General features: G+C 41.5%; 2 protein-coding genes across 2 annotated transcripts; both read left to right on the forward strand.

The window, feature by feature from the left end:
* Nucleotides 1-735: 735 nt before the first annotated feature.
* Nucleotides 736-6,914, forward strand: rskrb (ribosomal protein S6 kinase related b; the record flags this gene model as incomplete). Its single annotated transcript, XM_080508644.1, has 13 exons — nucleotides 736-765; nucleotides 1,853-2,143; nucleotides 2,325-2,408; nucleotides 2,782-2,850; nucleotides 3,233-3,302; nucleotides 4,133-4,240; nucleotides 4,508-4,548; nucleotides 5,003-5,030; nucleotides 5,798-5,887; nucleotides 5,991-6,079; nucleotides 6,229-6,339; nucleotides 6,475-6,588; nucleotides 6,678-6,914. 13 exons carry the CDS (start codon nucleotides 736-738, stop codon nucleotides 6,912-6,914), a joined length of 1,362 nt encoding a protein of 453 aa, XP_080364770.1.
* Nucleotides 6,915-9,788: 2,874 nt separating this feature from the next.
* aldocb (aldolase C, fructose-bisphosphate, b) lies at nucleotides 9,789-18,894 on the forward strand. Its single transcript, XM_080508646.1, has 9 exons — nucleotides 9,789-9,875; nucleotides 14,475-14,591; nucleotides 15,147-15,358; nucleotides 15,777-15,831; nucleotides 16,147-16,307; nucleotides 16,430-16,513; nucleotides 16,637-16,811; nucleotides 17,444-17,643; nucleotides 17,742-18,894. The coding sequence occupies exons 2-9, from the start codon at nucleotides 14,480-14,482 to the stop codon at nucleotides 17,832-17,834; spliced, it is 1,092 nt and encodes a 363-aa protein (XP_080364772.1). The 5' UTR covers nucleotides 9,789-9,875; nucleotides 14,475-14,479; the 3' UTR covers nucleotides 17,835-18,894.
* The last annotated feature ends 1,900 nt before the right edge of the window (nucleotides 18,895-20,794 follow it).

A 20,794-nucleotide genomic window follows, 5' to 3' on the forward strand; every position in this document is an offset into this window, starting at 1 on the left:
TGTAATCCCGAACAGCTTTATCTTGTAGTTTCTAAGCAGTGTGTTTGTTTCATTGCTAAACTAATGTACAGGTTGTGCTTTATATTGGTCTGCGGAATATTTCTGTACCATGGATCACACAAGACAGAGCTCTATGCACCATACATGTGTGAATTCTCCTTCAACGGTGTCTTTTGGGCTTTCTCTTAACATGTTGAAGCAGCAGAAATTATGCATGCTTTGGTTTATTTTTAGATGAGTGAGTGTAATGCGTCACAAAGTGCGCCGCACTACGTGCACATTTCTCCACGCGTGCATTTAAAATGCCTTTTCGGAAATAAGAAGCACATTATGCAATCGATGCAGTAAATAGAAGAAAAGGTATTTTAGCTGAGCTGATGTCTGGCTCTGATTAAAAGGACACCGAGCAGCAGGGGGAGCTGAGCCCCAGGTAATCGTCTCATTGGACGGCAGGGGACGTGGGCGGATTTGCGCTGACGTTGCCCATACTCGGGATTAACTTGGGTTTTTGTTTTTGTTTTTTTTATGTCGCCATATCTGTCACAATTTGCACCGGATAGCGTGATCAGCTGCGGGTTTGCTACAACTCTGTTTCGTCCACCCTTGATTTAATTCCGTGCGCCGTGCGTGAGGCGCTGGAGAGGACGCGGGTCGTTGCGCGCAGTGCGACGATGTGAGCGCCTGGATGAGGAGCCGCCGCACTCGGGGTTACAGTGCTGATGTCCTGTCACACTAATGGGGGCCGACGGCAGTAAAAACAGGAAGGTGAGTTTGAATGGAACTAGTGCTTGCTCAGGTGTGACGCACGTACGGGCTTCCCCGTTTCCGTTGGGATGGGCTTTTTTTTTTTTTTTTTGTGCGCGCACACGCAGTGACGACCAGCGTAAAATCCTCCGTGTTTCTTCAATGTAATATTTGGCTGTCTGGTAAATAAGAATCGAAATTTTAAGTTATCAAGTCGGTGTTATATTGGACACTCAATATCACCCTTCAATATCCTCACAAAAAAGTGAATTGGTTAAGCGCTTTTATTATTAACGCCTTTTCTTTGAAGGCAGAACTGCACGCTTCCTGGAGCCACTCGTAAATCAAACAAACACTTTAAATCCTCATGAAATTTGACGATATTGTTCTATTCTAATAGATTGTGTCTCATTGATTTCAGCCAATAGTGACTGCCAATGCCCCCCTTGGCTCAGATGATAATGACATTCTGTATGCTTCAATGCACACATCTTGCACCGCAGAGCATCCAGATCTGTACTGTAGTGCAGCACAAGGCCCAGGGGGAGACAGTTGTGTGACCTAGTGACTGCAGATTGGATGAACCGAGGGTTTTCCATCTCATCTGACAGCAGGAATAAGCTCCAGAGTATTTATGTAGCTATGGCAGGCATGCTTTATCTTCTTGTGCTGTATCTCTGGAATTGCATAACTACATCTACAGAGTTTTCAACAGCAAATAAAGTGTGTCTGCGTGTGATTACAAAGCAATGGTTATGCAACAATCCTTGCTTGAAACGCTAAAGTAAACAGGTTTTGTGCAATTGTTTTACACTGCAGAAGCTTGCATCACTTTACCTTATGAGCTCAGAACTTTCAAAAGGTCAAGTATAAGTAGAACATTGCTTAAAGCAGTACCTGAATAAACAATGTTTGTGCAAGGTAGATACATTCTATTGAGAATATCAAATTTCCCTTTTGTGCCATGGGAAGTTTTTTTTTGTCTTTTTTGTCTTTTTTTTTTAGAAACTCTGGTTATCTGCAAGTTTAGTGTCGAAATGACCCACAACACAATAGAACCATGGCAGTATCTACTAAATGTGCTACTTTACGTCTTTCTCTTCCACAGAGGTCACCTGAAGTGCAAGAAAATGAGGCCCTCTCCTCCGGCTGGCGCGGCTTCCTCTCGAGCATGGGCCTGTCTATCCCAGCAAGCCTGTGTCGCCTGGCCCCACAAGCCCTCCAGCTGGGCCAGCGTCGCATGCTTCAGGGCAAGGCCCCCGAGATCCCGGAGCACGTCCTGAGGCTGGCGGGAGTCGGCCCCGGCAAACTGAGGGCAGAGTGGAGTCTCCCGGGGTTTATTAGCATGTTCCTGCCTGAGTTCCCCCACAGAACTGTGCCTGGGCAAGAACACTTTCAGGTAGAAATCATCTTCAATGTGAAAATATAGTATCATAATTATTATAACTGATATATGACTGGACTGGACATTCTTGTTTGTGTGGTTGTGAATCTCTCTCTCTCTCTCTCTCTCTCTCTCTCTCTCTCTCTCTCTCTCTCTCTCTCTCTGTCTCTCGCTCTCTCGCTCTCTCTCTTTTCAGGTGCTTGGTTACATCGCCAAAGGTTCATTTGGACCTATTCTGAAAGTGAAGGACAAGACCAAACACAAGACATATGCCGTCAAAGTGAGTCCACTGCAAAAAAAGCCTACATTTGATTATTTCTATTAGACTATAAACACATGCGTGGTGGTTAAATGATTACCCCATAAATTGGCTCGAGTTGTGAGTCTATGCTATGATTTCTCTCTGGTCAAAGCTCACAAAGCCACAGTACTGGAACTGGTAAAAATCTGTATAGAAAAAATTTAGATTTCTCTAATCGCATCATAAAAATAGCTGGTTTATGGAACAATCAATACGTTGGACCAGTTTATCTCTGTATAGAATCAAAACTAAAATAACAAATATGTTCATATATATAAGAAGTAACTTAGTACTGGGTTTCTTATTTCTACACATAATTTATAAACATTTCTTTTTTTTTTTTTGCCATCAGGTTATACCTAAATCCGAGATACTAAGACTCGGGGTCCTAGAGCAATCTAAAGAAGAAGTTATTGTCCAGGTTGGTACAGCTTATAAATCATTCTCATAATGTTGTTTTTATGAATGTGCAGATCTGTTGAAAATATCAGCTCAAACCACTACAAAGCCTGAAAACATCAGTGTCATGGAGCTTTCCAAGAAACTTGCCAAAATCTGTATTTTGTCTGTTACTATAAATACGGTATTACGCAGAAAATGAAAATATATTTTTCTTTACATCTGCCATTATGGCCAATATGAGCTGAATTAAGTATTCAGGTATGTTTAACAGTTTCTGTAACATCTCGATTTTTAGCATCTTCTCCTAAGAACTGGTTGCATTGAAGACTTAAAAGAAAGTGTTGACCTTCCAATGATCAAACGTGAGAGTTTTCAGGTTGATCTTTGACCTTTGCCCACAGCGACAGGTCCGCCACCCTTTTGTCCATGACCTGCAGGACTGCTGGCAGACACAGCGCCACCTCTACATTAGTGAGTCAGACAGCTGCCAGTGCCCCAATTCAACCCAGATCCACTGTCCAAAACCTCGTCACGTTACCTTTTCCCCCTTAATCACTGGCAGCTTTTTCTGGGATTTACCCACAATTCCCCCGACCCAACATGTACAACTCAATGAATCAAAGCAAAATGCTTGGCAATCACTATTTTACACTACCTGAAGACTTTACTGAACAACCCCACCACCCCTCTCTCTCCCGTTCCCTCTGCATCGTGCTGCTGCTTTGCCCTTTTTTCCCTCTCCTCCAGAGCATTCACCCTTTTTTTTTTTTTTTCCAAATTAGCCACTGACTCAGAAAATGTGACCCACTTTGTTTGCTTCCCCGCCCCCTGTGAAGAGAGAGCGTGTTCGCCCGGAGACCAGATGTTGAATGCTGCCGCAGCTCAGCGAAAACGCCTGTCCCTTTCTGTAGGGAGACTGCGACTGTTCACATCAACTGTGAATCACCACTGTACCTTTTAATAGATAATTATAAAGATGTTTGTTATTTCTACTACTCTCTAAGGGCTCAACCTAAATCAGTGTTGACAGTTTTTCGCAATAACTGCCGTTTTTATTTTTTTTAATCAACTTTTCATGGTCTATTAGGTAACAGTAAATTAAATGCATCAATATCCAGAATAAATGATCATTGATCACTATTTTTTTAATGGGGTTTCGTCTTCCCCAGTAGTTTAATGCAGACGACACACCTCTCTCCTAATTTCACCAGTGTGTATTTCACCTCCCGCTGACCTCACCTCCCCTCACCTGTGTCTTTGCATGACAGAAACAGGTTTTAATGCAGCTTTTACTCCCTCAGTGTGTGACTACTGCAGTACTGGAGACCTCTACACCTACTGGCAGATGATTGGTCAGTTTACGGAGAACACGGTGCAAGTTTTCGCCGCAGAGTTGGGAAGTGCACTCGGTGCGTACGCAACACATGGATAAAACTAAGAATATCGAGAACTATACATCTCCCACACTTAACACCCGTCCTCAGAAATCTTAATTCGATGAAATGGTTCATGCAAATGTTTCCATGAGTTATTTGATATTGAGTTATTGTAAAAGGAGGTCTAATTGAAATCAGATAAACTCTCAGAGGATTTTCCCCGAGCGACAAGTAATGACTCTAAACAATTTGTTATTTACATACATTTTTTTGTTTTTGTTCCTTTTGTGTCATTGACAGAATTTCTACATGACTTTGGGATCATCCACAGAGATATTAAGGTGATAAAAATCTATCGATTTTGTTCAGTTTGCTTTGATGGTGATTGATGTAGAAAGTTCTGTTTGTAGTACAAACACGACCTTATTCATGAAAAGTTTTAAATTTTCTCTCACAATACTCTAATTTCTCACAGAATGCCTCGTTTGTGATCTGTGAAATAACTGTCTTCTTATGAATTGTGTTTTTAGTATTAAATAATGTGTATTTTGTAAAATAGGATTCTGTTTAAATCTATAAATGCAGCTTAAGTACAGTTGATTATGCATTTATAGGCTCCAGTTTAGTGTTTTTACTAATTATCTTCATGAGGTTGTGTGTCAAATATAAAATTACCAGCACTTTATATTCTAGTATAAAATCTTAGGTCAAGAATCTGTGCTATAGAATTTTTTCCAGTGATGAATGAGTTTTCAATTTCATTCAGTCTTTTTTTTTACCCTTTTTTTCCCGCAGATGGAAAATATTCTTCTCACAGACAATGGTGAGTGAAAGCTTGTCACCAGCAGAGAGCAGCATAGTTCCTATATACCACAGAGGCTTCCAGCGAGCATCACTTACTAAAACATTAATGCTGAGTGGGAAACAGTATAACATTAAAAAGATTCACTCCTTGGCAACTTCGTCAAAAACCTCAGAATTTAACAGCAAAACATAAACCTCATCCATGGGGGCCATGTACTATCTAAATGAGCTGGACCTGTAGAATTATAGCATAATAACTGATACATAACTTCTAATATACAGTAAGTATATATAGTCTATATATACAAAATATAATCTTGGTATATATATATATATATATATATATATATATATATATATATATATATATATATATATATATATATATATATATATATAAATATAATCTTAATATAATATAATCTTGGCAAATGCTATCAAAACACAGGATTTCTGTAACCTTCAGCATGCACATTTTAACTAATTAAAACTCAATGTATGGATTTAATGCAAATGCTATTTTGCAAGAGGAAGCAACATTTTGATGATGAGGATTACGATGACGATGATGATGGGGTTGTGCTGTTTTAATACGATTAGCAGACAGAACAGAGAACTTACATTGAAAAATCCACAACATCCTTCTCTTATGTTGAATGTTTGCAGTTGATGTCTTCTTTCTGACTCTTACTTGATGTAAAGTCTTTCCGCGGTCTGACTTTGATCTGTGGGCATTGAATTTCATGTTTCATATACAATTTTTTTGTGTGTGTCATTTTATGGTAGGACACCTCCGATTAGCTGACTTTGGTTTGTCCCGCCGCCTCGAGAGAGGAGGAAGAGCCTTTACCATTTGTGGAACAATCCAATATATGGGTGAGAAAAACATCCACCCTTACTCTTCCCTACAAAGGAACCGATGGTATGAAGTTTGTTTCTGATTGTGGAAAGCATATTTCATACTCTGTGTGTTCTGCAGCCCCAGAGGTGTTGAGTGGTGGACCTTACAACCATGCCGCTGATTGGTGGTCTCTTGGAATTCTTCTTTTCTCATTGGTTAATGGGAAGGTGAGATCCGGTGGACGTTAGTCACAATCGCTATTTCAGGGTCAATTCTGAGCTTGAATTCCGCTGCAGGAAAAAAAAGCTGTGGTGATGATTTTGCATGTAAACATGCATTAAATATAATGAATTCACCTACTTGCACCTTCCCTCAGTTCCCCGTGCCTCCAGAGCCAGACCATTGCAGTATGCTGCGGAAAGTCAGGAGTTTTCCATATGAAATGCCCCTCAGCTTCACACCCCCCTTTGCCTTGCTGATAACTGAGGTAATTCCATGAAGAGTAATCGTGCAGATGAGATTATCTAATGTTTTTTGTCTTTTTGTTAACTTGTAAAAATAAGTACTAAATCTGAAGCCTTTTCAAAATGTCATAGTAAATCAGACTTTTTTGCCCGTCCAGCTTTTATGCAAGACTCCCTCCCGCCGCTTGAGGACCCTCGATCGTTTCAAACGGCAAACTTTCTTCTACGGAACAACCTTTGACCTCTCCCTATTGCAGCGGCAGCCAGTTCAGGTAACTTCTATACATCTCGTCATTTTTGCAGTCTCCTCTATTCTAAGGAGAAACAAAGTGACTTGAGTGTCGTCGCTGTAACTCTGCAGGTGATTCTCGAACTGAGAGAAAGACCGGATCGGGCGGCCAAGGCTCGACGAGGCCTCACCCTGTCGCTGCAGCCTCTCAGAGGCTTCGATTACGACGCACTCCTCAGCCCTCCTGCCACACCCGAGACACAACTGGATCCAGGGGCACACCATCGCACAGCTGCACCATTGCCCGGACCAGCATTCCCACTGCAGCTTGCTCAGGAAAAAGGTCCACGCAGAGAAGTGTTTGTGTGACTTTCTTTCAGGTCACAGTTTGCTCACCAACCCAATAAATCTGAAGCATCTTTGTCTTACTTAGTAAATGACTGACCTCATGAAATTGAAAGTACAGTTTTAAACAAAATCAGTAATGTGAACTAAAGATAGCACAGCTATCCCACACACGTTCGGAAATTATTTTCTTCTTCCCGATGTGTTTGAGACACTTTGTTTTGATTTGCTCATTTGCCTTTTTTTTTTTTTTATCCGAGCTCCTTGCCGAGGCTCTTTGCTTAAATGATTATGTGAAAACAAGTGGGCTTTAGCTCATCAAAGATTTTATGTCAATTGGTCGTCACTGTTGGGGAAATAGTGTACAAATAAGATCACATTCACCTCCCGTAGAAACTCACAATAGTTTGCCACAATTCACATTATATCTTTTTCTTTGTTGTAGAAATCTAAATCAAACCCTTCAGCAAAGTGAGCGGATTTGTAACCTTCTGCCTTTATTATCGAGTGGCATGGTGATGAAACTGTTCTGGCAAAAGCAAATGATTTTTTGTGTGTGTGTGGGGGGGGGGTGTTCTACCTTTAAACTTTACCCCTTTAGTCATGCTGTGATTGACTTTTTCCCAACCTTAAACCTCAGCTGCCTAAATTATGTAGCAGCAGAAACATTTTCCCACTGCATTATTATTAAAGTCAGACACCACAATACCAATTTGAGAAGTGTATGCCTTCAACATCTCATTTATTTTTGTCATTTTAAACCAGTGACTTAGGGGAAGACTTGCCGTTTTTCCCAGCCTTGATTTCTACTCCATGTCAGTACCTGGCTGTACGCAAGCTGGGACAGTGAGTTGTATGACCAACAGTATTGTTTACCCCAGTTGACATTTTTATAGACACAGGGCTTTTTCTATTGTCCAAAGGCTCTCATAAGTTTAGGAAGCAATCACACCTTCATGCACTTGTCCCATGATTGGATTATTTTAGGCCATTAGTTGTAAATCTGTGTACCCTGAATGCCTCACGTGTTATCCTGAGCTTGCTTTTTGTTTTGTCACAGAAATGCTTATGTATAATAATACTCTTTATAAAGCTTATTAAAAAAAATATTTTGGAAGCTTATATGTTATATGTTATGTTACGATGTATTTTTGTAACTGCCATGTAGCACAGATGGAATATTAAACTCATACTATACAGTGCTGTGCTCCTTTGGTTTGTCAGACAGTTTTGAACTTATCAATGTCTGCCATTTTGTTCCCCTGAAACACACTTGTGGTTTCTTACGAAATATCATTTTGCACTGTATGCTGTACCCAATCTTTCAGGTTTATTACAAAAGAACATTTTGTACTGTATGCTGTACTCAATAACCATGTGTTCAGCTCCCTGTCCTTTACTTACATGCATCCATGCAGTGACATAATATTGCGCAGTGGTTCTCCAGAGTGGGCTGGGCTGAGGCTGCCCCTGGGGAGTTGCCAGAAAGGCTTCGTGGGGCGTCCCTGGGAAAATCTGGGGGTGAGGGCGATGCCTTTTTCAAACAGAGGTTTATAGTTTCAACTATTTTTTTTGGTAAGATGGATTTTAATTACATGATTCATTATAAGTATAAAGATGATAAATCAAAATTGTCCTAAAAATGGCTTTAGTGTGCAGTATTGAGGGTGAAATGGGTGAAATATGTGGTAGGGGGTCCCCTCCCACATATTAAAAACCTGGGTGAATCAGGCGGTGTATGAATTTTTAACTCAAACATTCAAATAGGAGAATGAATTATACACTACTCACATATCATTCTATAAGATTGGTTACTACACTACTTAATTGTGTATCAAAAGGTAGACAAGGATTGATGTGCAATCACTTCCCAGTTCCTTTAATTCAATTTGAACTATAATTTTTTTCTGATCCGTTTTTGGTATTCTATGTTTTTCACATTACTAGTAAGACTTTCTGACCATTGTCTTGTTTCTGAAACAGGGGCATTTAATTTGATCTGATCCCATTCGTAATTGAATTTGCTGTGAAGTCAAAACTTGACTTTAAAATGGCTTATTCAGGACTATTTAATGTGTGGTGCATTTGGTACAATACAACTTACACTACAATACCTGGTGTACAAAAGTTACTATAGTTAAAGGTCTGGCTGCATGTGTGCCAAAATATTGACTTCAAAATGTGACTTCCTGTCTGTAAAGCTTTGAATGTTCTTGGGCCTAATACATCTAAACTTTTCTTGTAGAATATGAAACTTTCAGACCTCTGATTTACGCAGTGTTTAAGAGTCAGAAGAAATAAGGTGAAGCAGCATTTAGTTACAATCCGTACCTGTGGAACAAACTTCCTGAACACCAAAGGACTGGTGATGCACTCTCTTCTTTTAGATCAGGCCTTTATACTTTATCATTTGCTCAGGCTTTCAATTCAACAATATATTTTTCTAATTTTATTCATCTTAAGGCTTTTGCTTTATTTATTCTCCGTTTAATGACTATCTTAATTGCTTTGATTTAATGTGTAACACAATTTTAATAGCTTCATATTCTTATTCGCCTTGGTTTCATATATTTCCTTTATTTCCTTATAAAGCACCATCATTTGTTTGGCGCCTCGCATCTTTTTCCCTTCACTTGCCTTGCTTTCTAACAAATATGATATATAATTCAAGCTTTTTGGATTCAATAACTACACCATTATGTAGAAATCGCTCTGAAATGTGATCTGTTGTTTTGCGGTTCCATGGAGGTCCATCCGAGGGTGACATGTTCAGGAAAAAGTTGCAAAATCACGCTGCGCCTCGCACCATCATTTGCGTCTGGACGGCGTGGTGACGTCATCCGGCCCCGCCCACCTCCGGGGAGGTTTTGTAAAGGGTCACGTTGCGCTGCAGCAGTGAAACAGGAGACCAGTCCGCATCCTCCCGGCACGCAACTCACCTGCTCTCGGTCCACTCTCGTCTGCTCCGACATCCACCCCCGCCAGGTAAGGAGAAAAATCTCCCCTCGACGAGCTTACAGCCGTTTGTCTCTCTGCTTCTCCTACTGGGAAATAATAATAATAAGGATGATGAGGACGTGACGCTGATAACGGGAAGCTAACAGTTTCTTCCTGGCTCGTCGGCCCTTATTTGACTGCTGGAGTTGTGTCGTTCACGCCCACGTTATAATGTACTAAATGAAAACTATTAAACTATTTTTTTTCTTTTTTAGAAATGCCTCGAAATGTGTGCATTTCCCCGACCTCCAAAGCAGGGAGGGTTCAATAGCGATGACCTTCACGGATGGAAGTGGAAGTCGAGAAACAAGCCTGTTGCGGCCCTGCTGTCACTTATTCCCGTTAATTTCACGTGATTGACCGTTGATTTCTTTTTTAACGTTTTTTTAGCCTCGATTTCCCCCCGTCTCTCGCGTGCTCGTCATGCGGCAGCAGTTAGTGACGATGAGACGTCGTGCTCGTGAGCTCGAGCCTCGTCAGGGTGTATCTGCGCCGGAGCACGTAGACCAGGGATGTGGTGATGGGGGGCGGGGCAGCCTGCAGACACTCGGCGCAACAGCTATTCATCCGGCCAAAGAATATATTCACAAAATACATGCAGCCAGGGTTGTTTTTTTTTTATAAGCCTCATACGAAATATATATTTCAATGTTTCGTTTTCATTTTGGTAAAGCCGAAATAATTGATTCCGCGAGGGATTGATGGAAAGTCAATCGATCAGATTGTGGGTTTTGCTTATGTTAAAAGCACACTGACGCAGATCATTGGTTGCAACGGAATAAAACACTAATTTCACCATTTAAGAGGCAGGGAAGAGTGATGGAGGTGTTTGATGCTGTAATCTAGTATCTCTCTGAACTAAGTGGGGGGAGAGACTAGCTGTTTTGTATTTATACTCTTAAATTTTGTTTTACCTTGATCATTTCTGTCATGTCTAAAATGTCAGTTAGATAATGTGTGGCTGTGTGGGGTTGATGATGCCGTTTGTGTCGTCTGCACATTTTCGCAACTTCCTTGTGGACTGAAATACATGAGCAGCCTTGACGCCCGTTGCCATATCAGTGAGCTGCATGGGCAACAGTGCTCCGGCTTGTGCTGCCGGAGCCAGGCCTGAAGATGGAAGCAGTTCCAGTACAGCCGATTGCGCCAGCGCCAAGGCCTGCAGTCCGTCTGGTAATAAAACGCAGCAAAGCGAGCAGGCTTCTTTACTGTAGTGCTGCCTCTGAAGCGTGATCTTGCACCTACTGCAGCTCACGCAGCTTGCAATGTAGAGAACCAACCAGATGGCTGAACAGGTAAATGCTATGACGATGCAAAACCCCCCCCCCAAAAGGCTATTTTGTTTTAAACAGATTCCCCTCACCCTTCTCTCTATTAAATTATCAATTAGTGGCATGACTGCAACACCAGCCAAGCTTTAGGGGAGATGTTCAGTCCCTTCCTGCAGCCTTGTACACATTAGGCACTATAGTATGTAAGCTTTTAAAAATATTTTAGTGTATCGCTTGCTTCACAAATGACCAGCTCCAGTATGTTTACGACAGAGTGACGTGTCTGTGTGTTTTTTGCAAATCTGGGTGTTAGAAATGTTGGGTTATTTGCCCATCTTGGTTTAGTGGGTCTCCTTTACAGCGTTGTGGCTGTGGGCTGTCGTCACACATGTTTTAAGCAGTTCTGAGTGACGCAGTTGGGAGTTGGCTGTTAGATCTTGATGTCGCAGTGCAGAAATGGCGTTTGCCTTTTATTGGCTGACCAACGAGCAACAGGCTGAAGTCAAAATCACTGAGAAACAATGCAAAGGCAAAATTAAGACAAACCTACAATCATAGACATTGGGATCGTAATGATACCATTCTATTGAAAGGTGCATATATCAGATTATACAGGGATGCCTCACCAACACTATCATCTCTGATGTTCTTGAGGCATAACATAAGGGAGATATTGCTTAAGTGAATTGCAGTAGGCAGAGGGATACATTGAGAAAGCAGTTTGTCCAGGTTGAAAGCTCAGCTGAAGCTTCTCATGATCTTTCTCAGTGCAAGTACTAAATTAGGAGTTAAGTGCTCGGGCCATCTCATTAAATATGCAGTTGTTACAGTTTAATATTAGCGCAAGCTTGATATTCGTCAGCAAATTCAAGTTCCACTTTCTCACAGTTGATCAGATTTGCTTTTGATATTGTGATAAGTGCATTATGATCAACAGCCCAGTATTTGTCACATCTGTGGCGCCCTGTCCCGCCGCACATCCTCATTCATAACTGCATGTGAGGCACAAACTAGGGTTTGGATTGTTGATCTAATGTTCCCCCTGTGGATAGAAAGCATTTCCTGGAGACGCGTTTGAGGAGCAGGCACAAAAATAGAAAAACGCTAATGTACCCATTCTGTCGGTGCGTCTCTTCCAGCCATCCAGTGTCGTATTCACTCAATACCATTCAATACTCAATCACGTTAATATCGTTCATGCTCTTACTGAGTTTTAACAAACAGTGGCCACAATTTGCGTCGATATGTTACTCAAGAAGGCCGACCATATCTGATTCTGTCAACTGTTGTGATGAGTGTTGAGTCCCTGAGCAAGATGATCGATCCCCATTGGTTCCCTGAAGCACTGTAATGTAGCCACGCCTCCACATCATAGAAATGGATTTGGTCAATGCTGAAAAGGAATTTCCACAAGGGGATTCATAAAGTTTGGAGTCTGGACACAACCACGGTCCGAGAGCAACATCTATTAACGTGTTCACAGGTTCACGCTCTTTTAAAATAAACCTAAAACTATGCGTTTTTGTAACTTTCCAATGCGCTGAGCTGATTGTTGTGTCATGCATTTCTTATCGAGTATCTAACAGCTGTGCAAAGTATTTCCTAAAAATAAACTTCCTCGTGTGGAAGTAAAGTCTGAGTACTTCCACTGTTAAAGCCTGCAGGTCCCGTACAAAAGATTGCGGGTATTTGCTGAGTGTGATCTTTTTTGTGTGGCTGACAATGGAGCAGAGCCGAACACACACACACACACACACAAGCGCGGTGAAATCCCAGACATCGTACGTGCGCACTGCTGTTGGCCTTTTGGCAAATGTAAATACTCCTCTGTATTCACTGGAGAGTCCAGACTCATGATCTCGCGTTCTCCTCGCGAGACGCATTATACCCCGCTGGCCTGACCTCTCGAATTTCACCTGTGCCTAAAATGTGAGCGTTAGCACTGAGGCGTGCTGGTGTTGTGTTAACCGGACTCCGTTTTCATTAGGAGGCGTCCATGTTTTCGAACAGTTGTTATCTCACAGCTTTAAGCTGGGGATTAACCCAGAGGCTACCGGCTCTGTCGTCCTGTGTCTTGCCATAGCAAACCAGCCGAGGATGGGAATGGACTGTGACCTCTTATTAGAAGAGATTTGTAAATTAAATACGCTCCTTACTTTACACCATTCCAGGTTGCGGTTTAACCTCTTAATTTTCTTTTGAATAGTTTATGTGAATGTATCTGTTTTTATCCGTCTATTGAGCGAGGCTGTGTGCAGCACAGACCTTTTGTGGAGCGTACTGGAACTTGCCTCAGAGCCCTCTCGAGCTGACCCCCATCGCTTCCACCCATCAATCGGTTTCATCTATAACTGATCCATTATCGTGGCACATACCAGAGTGCCTGGGATGCTGTGAACAAAGGCCTGTGAAAAGTGACATGGTTTGGTGAGAGCAGTGCAGTCGACCAGAAGGACAAGTCGCAGCTTGTTCCCGCAACACGCTCCCCATTCGTGGGCGTGATGTGCTTTTGAGACGTGCGAGAGTGGGAGTTTGCGAACCCTGTGTGTGTTCGCCCAGACGGAGTGATTGATGGTCGCAGTGCTGCACCAGTCGGCTACATTGTGTGATTAAAAAAAACATGAAAACAAGTAATATATCATTCAAGAAGGGAGAGATTCTGACTGTTGCTGAGGAGAGGGAAACGAGCCGTGCAGCATCCAGTCCTGCTGCTAGAATGAGCACCGAGTCTATAGGAGAGTTGTTACGTAATCTTCCTCTCTCCGTCTTCCGTGGCTCGGGAGGGGAGGGGCTTATGTAACTGCTTATTTACGGCAGAGTGAATAAAAGGACAGGGTGATCTGCTCTGGAGCTTGTGCGTGCGTTTAATCATGTCGGCTCGGATGCCGCCACCAAACGGTTTCTGTGTGACCGAACACCACACCGCATATCAAAGACGATGTTGTTCCTGTAAAGCCACCCTAATGGCTATGAGGAAGGTTGTTTGGTTTTGTCAGTCACACAATGAGTTGTTGTACTGAGCATAAACAGCCGCGCCGTCTTCCTCATGTTCTCTCAGGAAGTAGGAAACGATTCCTCTCCTCTGCCGTTTTTATCACATCTGACATGCATCCTGCGCCCTTGGTCCGTGACTCTTGGGTCATGCAGGTGATTTGCCATTTTTGCCCCTCCCCCTGCCCCCACTGAGACGAGCCAAGAGCGCCCTTTAGGTAGCCATGTTGTATAAACAATAGCAGGGCTCGGAGCGAGGCCAGGACTGGGCGGTCGTCCAGGGCGACACATGATCACACACTGTGGCTCTGTTCCTTTCTTCCAGCCATCATGACTCACCAGTACCCCGCTCTGACTCCTGAGCAGAAGAAGGAGCTGCAGGGCATCGCTCAGAGGATAGTCGCTCCAGGGAAAGGCATCCTTGCAGCTGATGAGTCCACCGGTACGTGCAAATGTGAAATTATGGTTCCCCAAAAGCTGATGAATGACGTCTGTTGTAAACCTCACGAAAGTGATATTCCAAACCAGAACCATTTTCTATTGAATGTATGCTCTGTGAACATACAATTGGTCAATCAATAAGTTTTGTTTATAACATTGCAACATGGTAACAAATTACCCAAATTCCTAAATGAAATCTTAAAGTTTTATTTTATGTGTCAAAATGGTTCGGCCCAAATATTATGATGATTACATAAAAAAGGAAACCGCAACCTCTGCGGTGAAAATGTAATTTAATTGTTGGCATTTCTTTACACAGTACCGACTACAACACAGTAATTCCTATAACATATAAAGTAATGAGATGAATACATTAAGTAAACATCTCTAATCTGCATGTTTTCCTATGTGGCAGCTGGGAGTGACAAATTGACTTGAAAGTAACCCTCGAATCCACTTTAAATGTGTTAAACAACTGACATTAAACGCATAACTGTCGCTCTATTAAAATTGAAAGTAATGCCTGAGCCTTTATTTGTCCACGACATGTCTTCAGGGAGCATGGCGAAACGTTTCAACCCCATCGGGGTTGAGAACACGGAGGAGAACCGCCGCCGCTACCGCCAGCTGCTCTTCACCGCTGACCAGCGCATCGACAGCTGCATCGGAGGGGTGATCTTCTTCCATGAAACTCTGTACCAGAACACAGACGACGGCACTCCTTTCGCCAAACTCATCAAAGACCGCGGCATTGTTGTGGGCATCAAGGTACCAAATGTCCAAGTGCACCACTTCTGTCATAATAGAATCTCTTTAATGGGGGGAGAAAATAGATTTCTGCTCGGGTTTTAATGCGTTTAATAATCTTTCTGATTGACAATTGCATCATGCTTTAGTCTCAGTGGTTCGCTTGGTTCACGTGACTTGTTCTGCTCACACCGTCAGTCTTTGAAAAAAGACAACTTTTGCTGACTTTGGCATTTTGACAAGTGAAACTGGAAACTACCCGAAAACAATAACAGGCTATCAACATGTTTAGATAAACACAGAGCCACTCACCCACAACAGGAGTGTAGGTTTTGAGGGTAAACCCGGGCGAAAGGTCATTAGTTCAGGAAAGGTGCGTTTAACAAGAATCGACTGGTTTGTCACATTTGTCCTTTAATTTTTTTTTTTCTCTTCACAGGTTGATAAGGGTGTTGTGCCACTGGCTGGAACAAATGGAGAGACCACCACTCAGGGTAGGAAGCGGATGAATCACACTGTCTGAAACATTGTGCCACTCAATGGTCACATACTTTAGTCCTGCTTACAACTGTTTTGCTCATTTCTGTTTCAATGAATTCCATTAGCTGATCAAAACCACGTAATATATTATTTAATAAGAAATGCAGTCATATCGGGTATAATCATATTCAGCCTATGGTTTGGTCCTTCACAATGTCGTCCCCTCTGAAACAAATGGTTGCTCCACCTGTGTTCTGAAAACGTCTCGAACATTACGACAATCGTTATGATATTTCTAAAGGGAGGTTCTGTGTCTGTGTGGTGTGTAGGTCTGGACGGGCTGTCCGAGCGCTGCGCCCAGTACAAGAAGGACGGTGCCGACTTCGCCAAGTGGCGCTCTGTGCTGAAGATCAGCGAGACCACGCCATCTGAGCTCGCCATCTATGAGAACGCTAATGTCCTGGCACGGTATGCCAGCATCTGCCAGCAGGTTGGTGTGAAATTGCAAAGACTCGATTGATACACTGTTATTGCAAACGAATGTATTATTCTCAAATGACAAGAATCAGAAGTTTATATACATGTTTTGTTTTGTTTTTTCTTGTCTCTTAGAATGGAATTGTACCAATTGTGGAGCCTGAGATTCTTCCCGATGGTGAACATGACCTGAAGCGTTGCCAGTACATCACTGAGAAGGTACTGTAGTTGTATATTTAACAGAGACCACTGTCGACTCTATACATTTTAGATTTTCTTTTTTTTCCACAAGTTAGCCCTTGCTTAAATTTAGACTTCTGCACCTGTGTCTCCTGCTGCCAGGTGCTAGCTGCGGTGTACAAGGCTCTATCAGACCACCACGTGTACTTGGAGGGAACACTGCTGAAGCCCAACATGGTCACTGCTGGACACTCCTGCCCCAGCAAGTACAGCAGCGAGGAAATCTCCATGGCGACCGTCACTGCTCTGCGCCGCACCGTGCCTCCTGCCGTCACAGGTCAGACACGCATATAAGCATTCATGACATACAGATGAATATCGGCGCGCTCTGAGAAACTGGATTTCTTCTAAAATGGCTTCATTTAAAGGATGAGTAATTGTTCCGGTTGTGACACTAAATGTGGGTAACAGATTCCCTTACCCGCACACCTAATGTCACAAAACTTTTTAATGCACAAGTCTAAAATTATATTGACTTTTAATAAATGGTTTAACGCTACAGACACAGTAACATGACGTGCTTAATTATGGAAGGGTTTTCTATTTATTTATTTATTTATTGAGGTTTACATGAAAGAAAAAGGTTTTACCATCAACTTGTTATTGGAACCCGTTTTACTTTGGTCGAATTTGTTTCTCTAATGTTCTAATGTGCACTGGCTCAGTTTCTTTAGTTTATTGTTCCCTGAGAGTTACTTGAGTTTGGAATGCAGGAAGGAATTAAAGTATTTTTTATTGTATTTATTTCGATTATATTCTCTTGATTGCTGTCTCTGATTTATTTAACATTTGCGGTCGATTATACAATATATTCTGTGAGATTGTTGAAACTATTTGAGACAAATACAACTTTAAAGACTGAATTAGATTTGAGCAGGTGGATAACGCGTGTGTGTCTTCTTTCCTCAGGAGTGACATTCTTGTCAGGCGGTCAGTCTGAAGAGGAGGCTAGCGTGAACCTTAATTCCATTAACACCTGTCCACTTGCCAAGCCCTGGGCCCTCACTTTCTCCTATGGCCGCGCCCTGCAGGCCTCTGCCCTGAACGCATGGAGAGGAGACCTGAACAATGAGAAGGCCGCCACCGAGGAGTTCATCAAGCGTGCCGAGGTCAGAAAATGACACGAAGAAAACATCAAAACATGTCCTCGCATCATAAAACGTATTAAAAGCTATTTACTCATGAGACTATCTTTTTTGTCTTTCAGGCCAACGGCTTGGCTGCTCTCGGCAAGTACGAGTCTTCTGGAACTGCTGGTTCTGCTGGGAAGTCCCTCTATGTGGCTAATCATGCCTACTAAACATGAATCGGCCACGTGCAACTATGGCCTAGTTATAGTCTTATATCTGCTCTGCTATTCCCTCTCACTCTTCCATCAGTCACAGGCTTGTGCTGTCTACTATACTTTAGTTATTGATTGATTGATTGATTGACAATAGATTTATGTTGAGGGGGACTTAATGGGAATTGATGGTATTAAAGGTACCAGGTTTGGGTTTTTTTTTTGTTTTTTTTTTGGATCAAACAAATCAAAATTGCTCCGAGACAATTTACGACTGAAGTGGTGAGTTTAATCAGAAGTGTAGCTGTTATCAGGATGAGAGGTTGGAGGCGAGTGGCGTGGAAAACAAGTTAATGGTACACCAAGATGTTCAGTCAAGTATTAATTTTCTGCCTCTCGTGTCCCAACATGAGATTTCCACCCTCCCACGAACCATTCCAAAGCAGACGAGGTCAGCATGTGTGTGTCGGTGTTTCGCTTCTGTCAGAACACAGTGTCGGCTCATCTTAAAATGCTATACTAACATCAGCCATGACAGTGGGACCAACCGATTACCAGTGGGAGCAGTACATCTGTTAATGGACTAAATGGCAAGGTGAACATAGTGAAGTTTTAGTGGGAAAATGCAGAGTGCTCGTTGTACTTTGAGACCGCAGTAGCACTTGGAAAAATCTGTACTGTAACAAGCCACCACACACACACCTAACAATTCATGTTAATCTTTATGTTGTGATGCTCCTCATCACCATTATGCAGAAAAAAAACCATCTTGTGTGTCTGTTCTCAGTATAACATTAGCTTTAAATTACATCAAGTAATTACTGTATTCAGTTGTGTGAAGCTGTCGATATTCTGTGACTTTTGTGCGTCAACCACCCCCCCCCCCCCACACCCTTACTGATTCCCCACTGCCTTGCCCCACGGGAAGATCGGATGAGTTTCAGTTGACGTAATGGACCAACGCGTGGGGCGGCAAGCAGCGAGGAAACAGTCACTGCTGTGTTTGACTCCTGTGATGTTTGTGATGTTAATATTGGTGTTGAAGCACTTGGTTTGTCAAATAGTGGAGAAAAATAAACTAAAATAAAAAAAAAAAATATTTGTCTCATTTGTCTTTAAATACAGATACACTATGTTTTATACCATGTTCAGATATAATTATAGCCAGTGAGTCAAAGAAAGCAAATGCAACTCTGTTGTTTTTTGGGGATTTACAAGCGGAAAGATTCTTTGACAATCACACCGTGGATCTTTTTTTTAGAATGTGCATTTTGCAGGTCTGCAAGTGCAACTGACGTTAAATATGATTATGTAGCAGGAGGTGTATTTACATTGTCCTCTATGGTGGATGTGGAGAGTCATCATTTTAGCAAATTTTAAATTAAATTGAATTTGATTTTTAAAGGCAAAAAATCAGATTTTATTTTGCAGACACTATTTTAAATGACATTATTCACCTTTACAGATCTAATGGGTGAGAAGAGATGATGGACTATGGAAAAACAAAATGAGCCACTAATAAATGTGCCTTTAATTTGCCATCATTACAGCTCATTAGCTAATTAAAAAAGAAGAAAAATAATCACTCTCACCACAAATGAGTGTAAAAGACACCAGATATCCGTTAGTACTTGTTTCGTGAAATGACTGTTAATGGTGTGAATACAAACAAACTGCCTCCTTATTTTGAAAACGGTCTTGTGGAGAAATTGGATGATGTCAACGTTGTCTAATTGTTCATGTTTTGTGACAAAAGTGGCCACATGCAAGTTGGAAGACTTCATTTTTGTAAAGCAAACTTTGATTAAACTTAGATTTTGCTGAGAACACATCTCCCATCCATCGTACATTAGAATGAATCTCACTAATTATGTGCTTTGGACTGAATAAATATACGGTTTCCTCAGAGATACTTTAGCTTTGGATCTGAACAGTTAAGTGAGGAGGAGGAGGACGTGCAGCTATAGACACATAAACACAGTTCAAATGTATGTTTATTCCACATAAGCTCACAGAATAAACAAATAAATTAACACACAAACAGAGATGGACACCACAGCTTTGGATCTCCATTAAGTGATCAGTTCACTACCACATCAACACATTTTGAAATCTTTCGGTTTAGGTTGTTCAAGTGATTCCTTTCCAATTTCTTTGGGACGTTCATTGAAAAATGCGAACCTCTTAACAACATGAGTCAACTAAAGTGACGGAGTGGTATTATTTTCTCGTGATGTACTGCAATGCTTTTAAGTGGACCATTCACTCAAAATGTACCACAAATGTCAGAAGTCACTTTATCAATCCAGCTTTAGACACGCCTGACCTCCATATCAGAAGCCATGATTGTGAAAAATGCAGTGCAAGATTTGTGGTGTTACAAAAGATGCATTAACCAATTCTGCCAGACAGAATTACAATGGAAGCAGATGTCTTTATGTATAAAAGGTACATATTAAAATATTTTTCAATCCAAAATGTAGTTACTTTCTTTGCTGAGTTTCTTTTTTAATATTGTTGAAATGTTTTTGAAACTCACTTTCAGAGCTGGTGGCAAAAGCAAGTGAACCCTTGGATTTATTGAATCTGATTTGATACCATTAACTCCTGTTGAAATCTACTAGTTACCACTGATCAAACCTTCACTCTAACATAAGCAATCCTGAGAACATTTTGCTATCACATGCAAGATCAAGCTGAGCAGTTAAATTTGCATCCACAAAAACAAAAGAAATGTTCAAAATATGATATACTGTTTTTTCATACTTCCCAACATAACCTTTTGGGAAGTATGAAATGAAAATGTTTTGAAATGCAAGATCTGGTAAAGCTAAATACTGAATTGATTTTAAAGTATCTTTAATTCAGTTAAATTAGATATTACTAAATACTATAAATTACACATACTTCTGGAGACTTGTGTTTGCTGTACTTCCAGAACTTTGTGGCGCTCACAAGCTCGGGTATTTTTTACTCCA

This window comes from Blennius ocellaris (genome assembly GCF_963422515.1).
Source record: "Blennius ocellaris genome assembly, chromosome: 14".
Lineage (NCBI taxonomy): Eukaryota > Metazoa > Chordata > Actinopteri > Blenniiformes > Blenniidae > Blennius > Blennius ocellaris.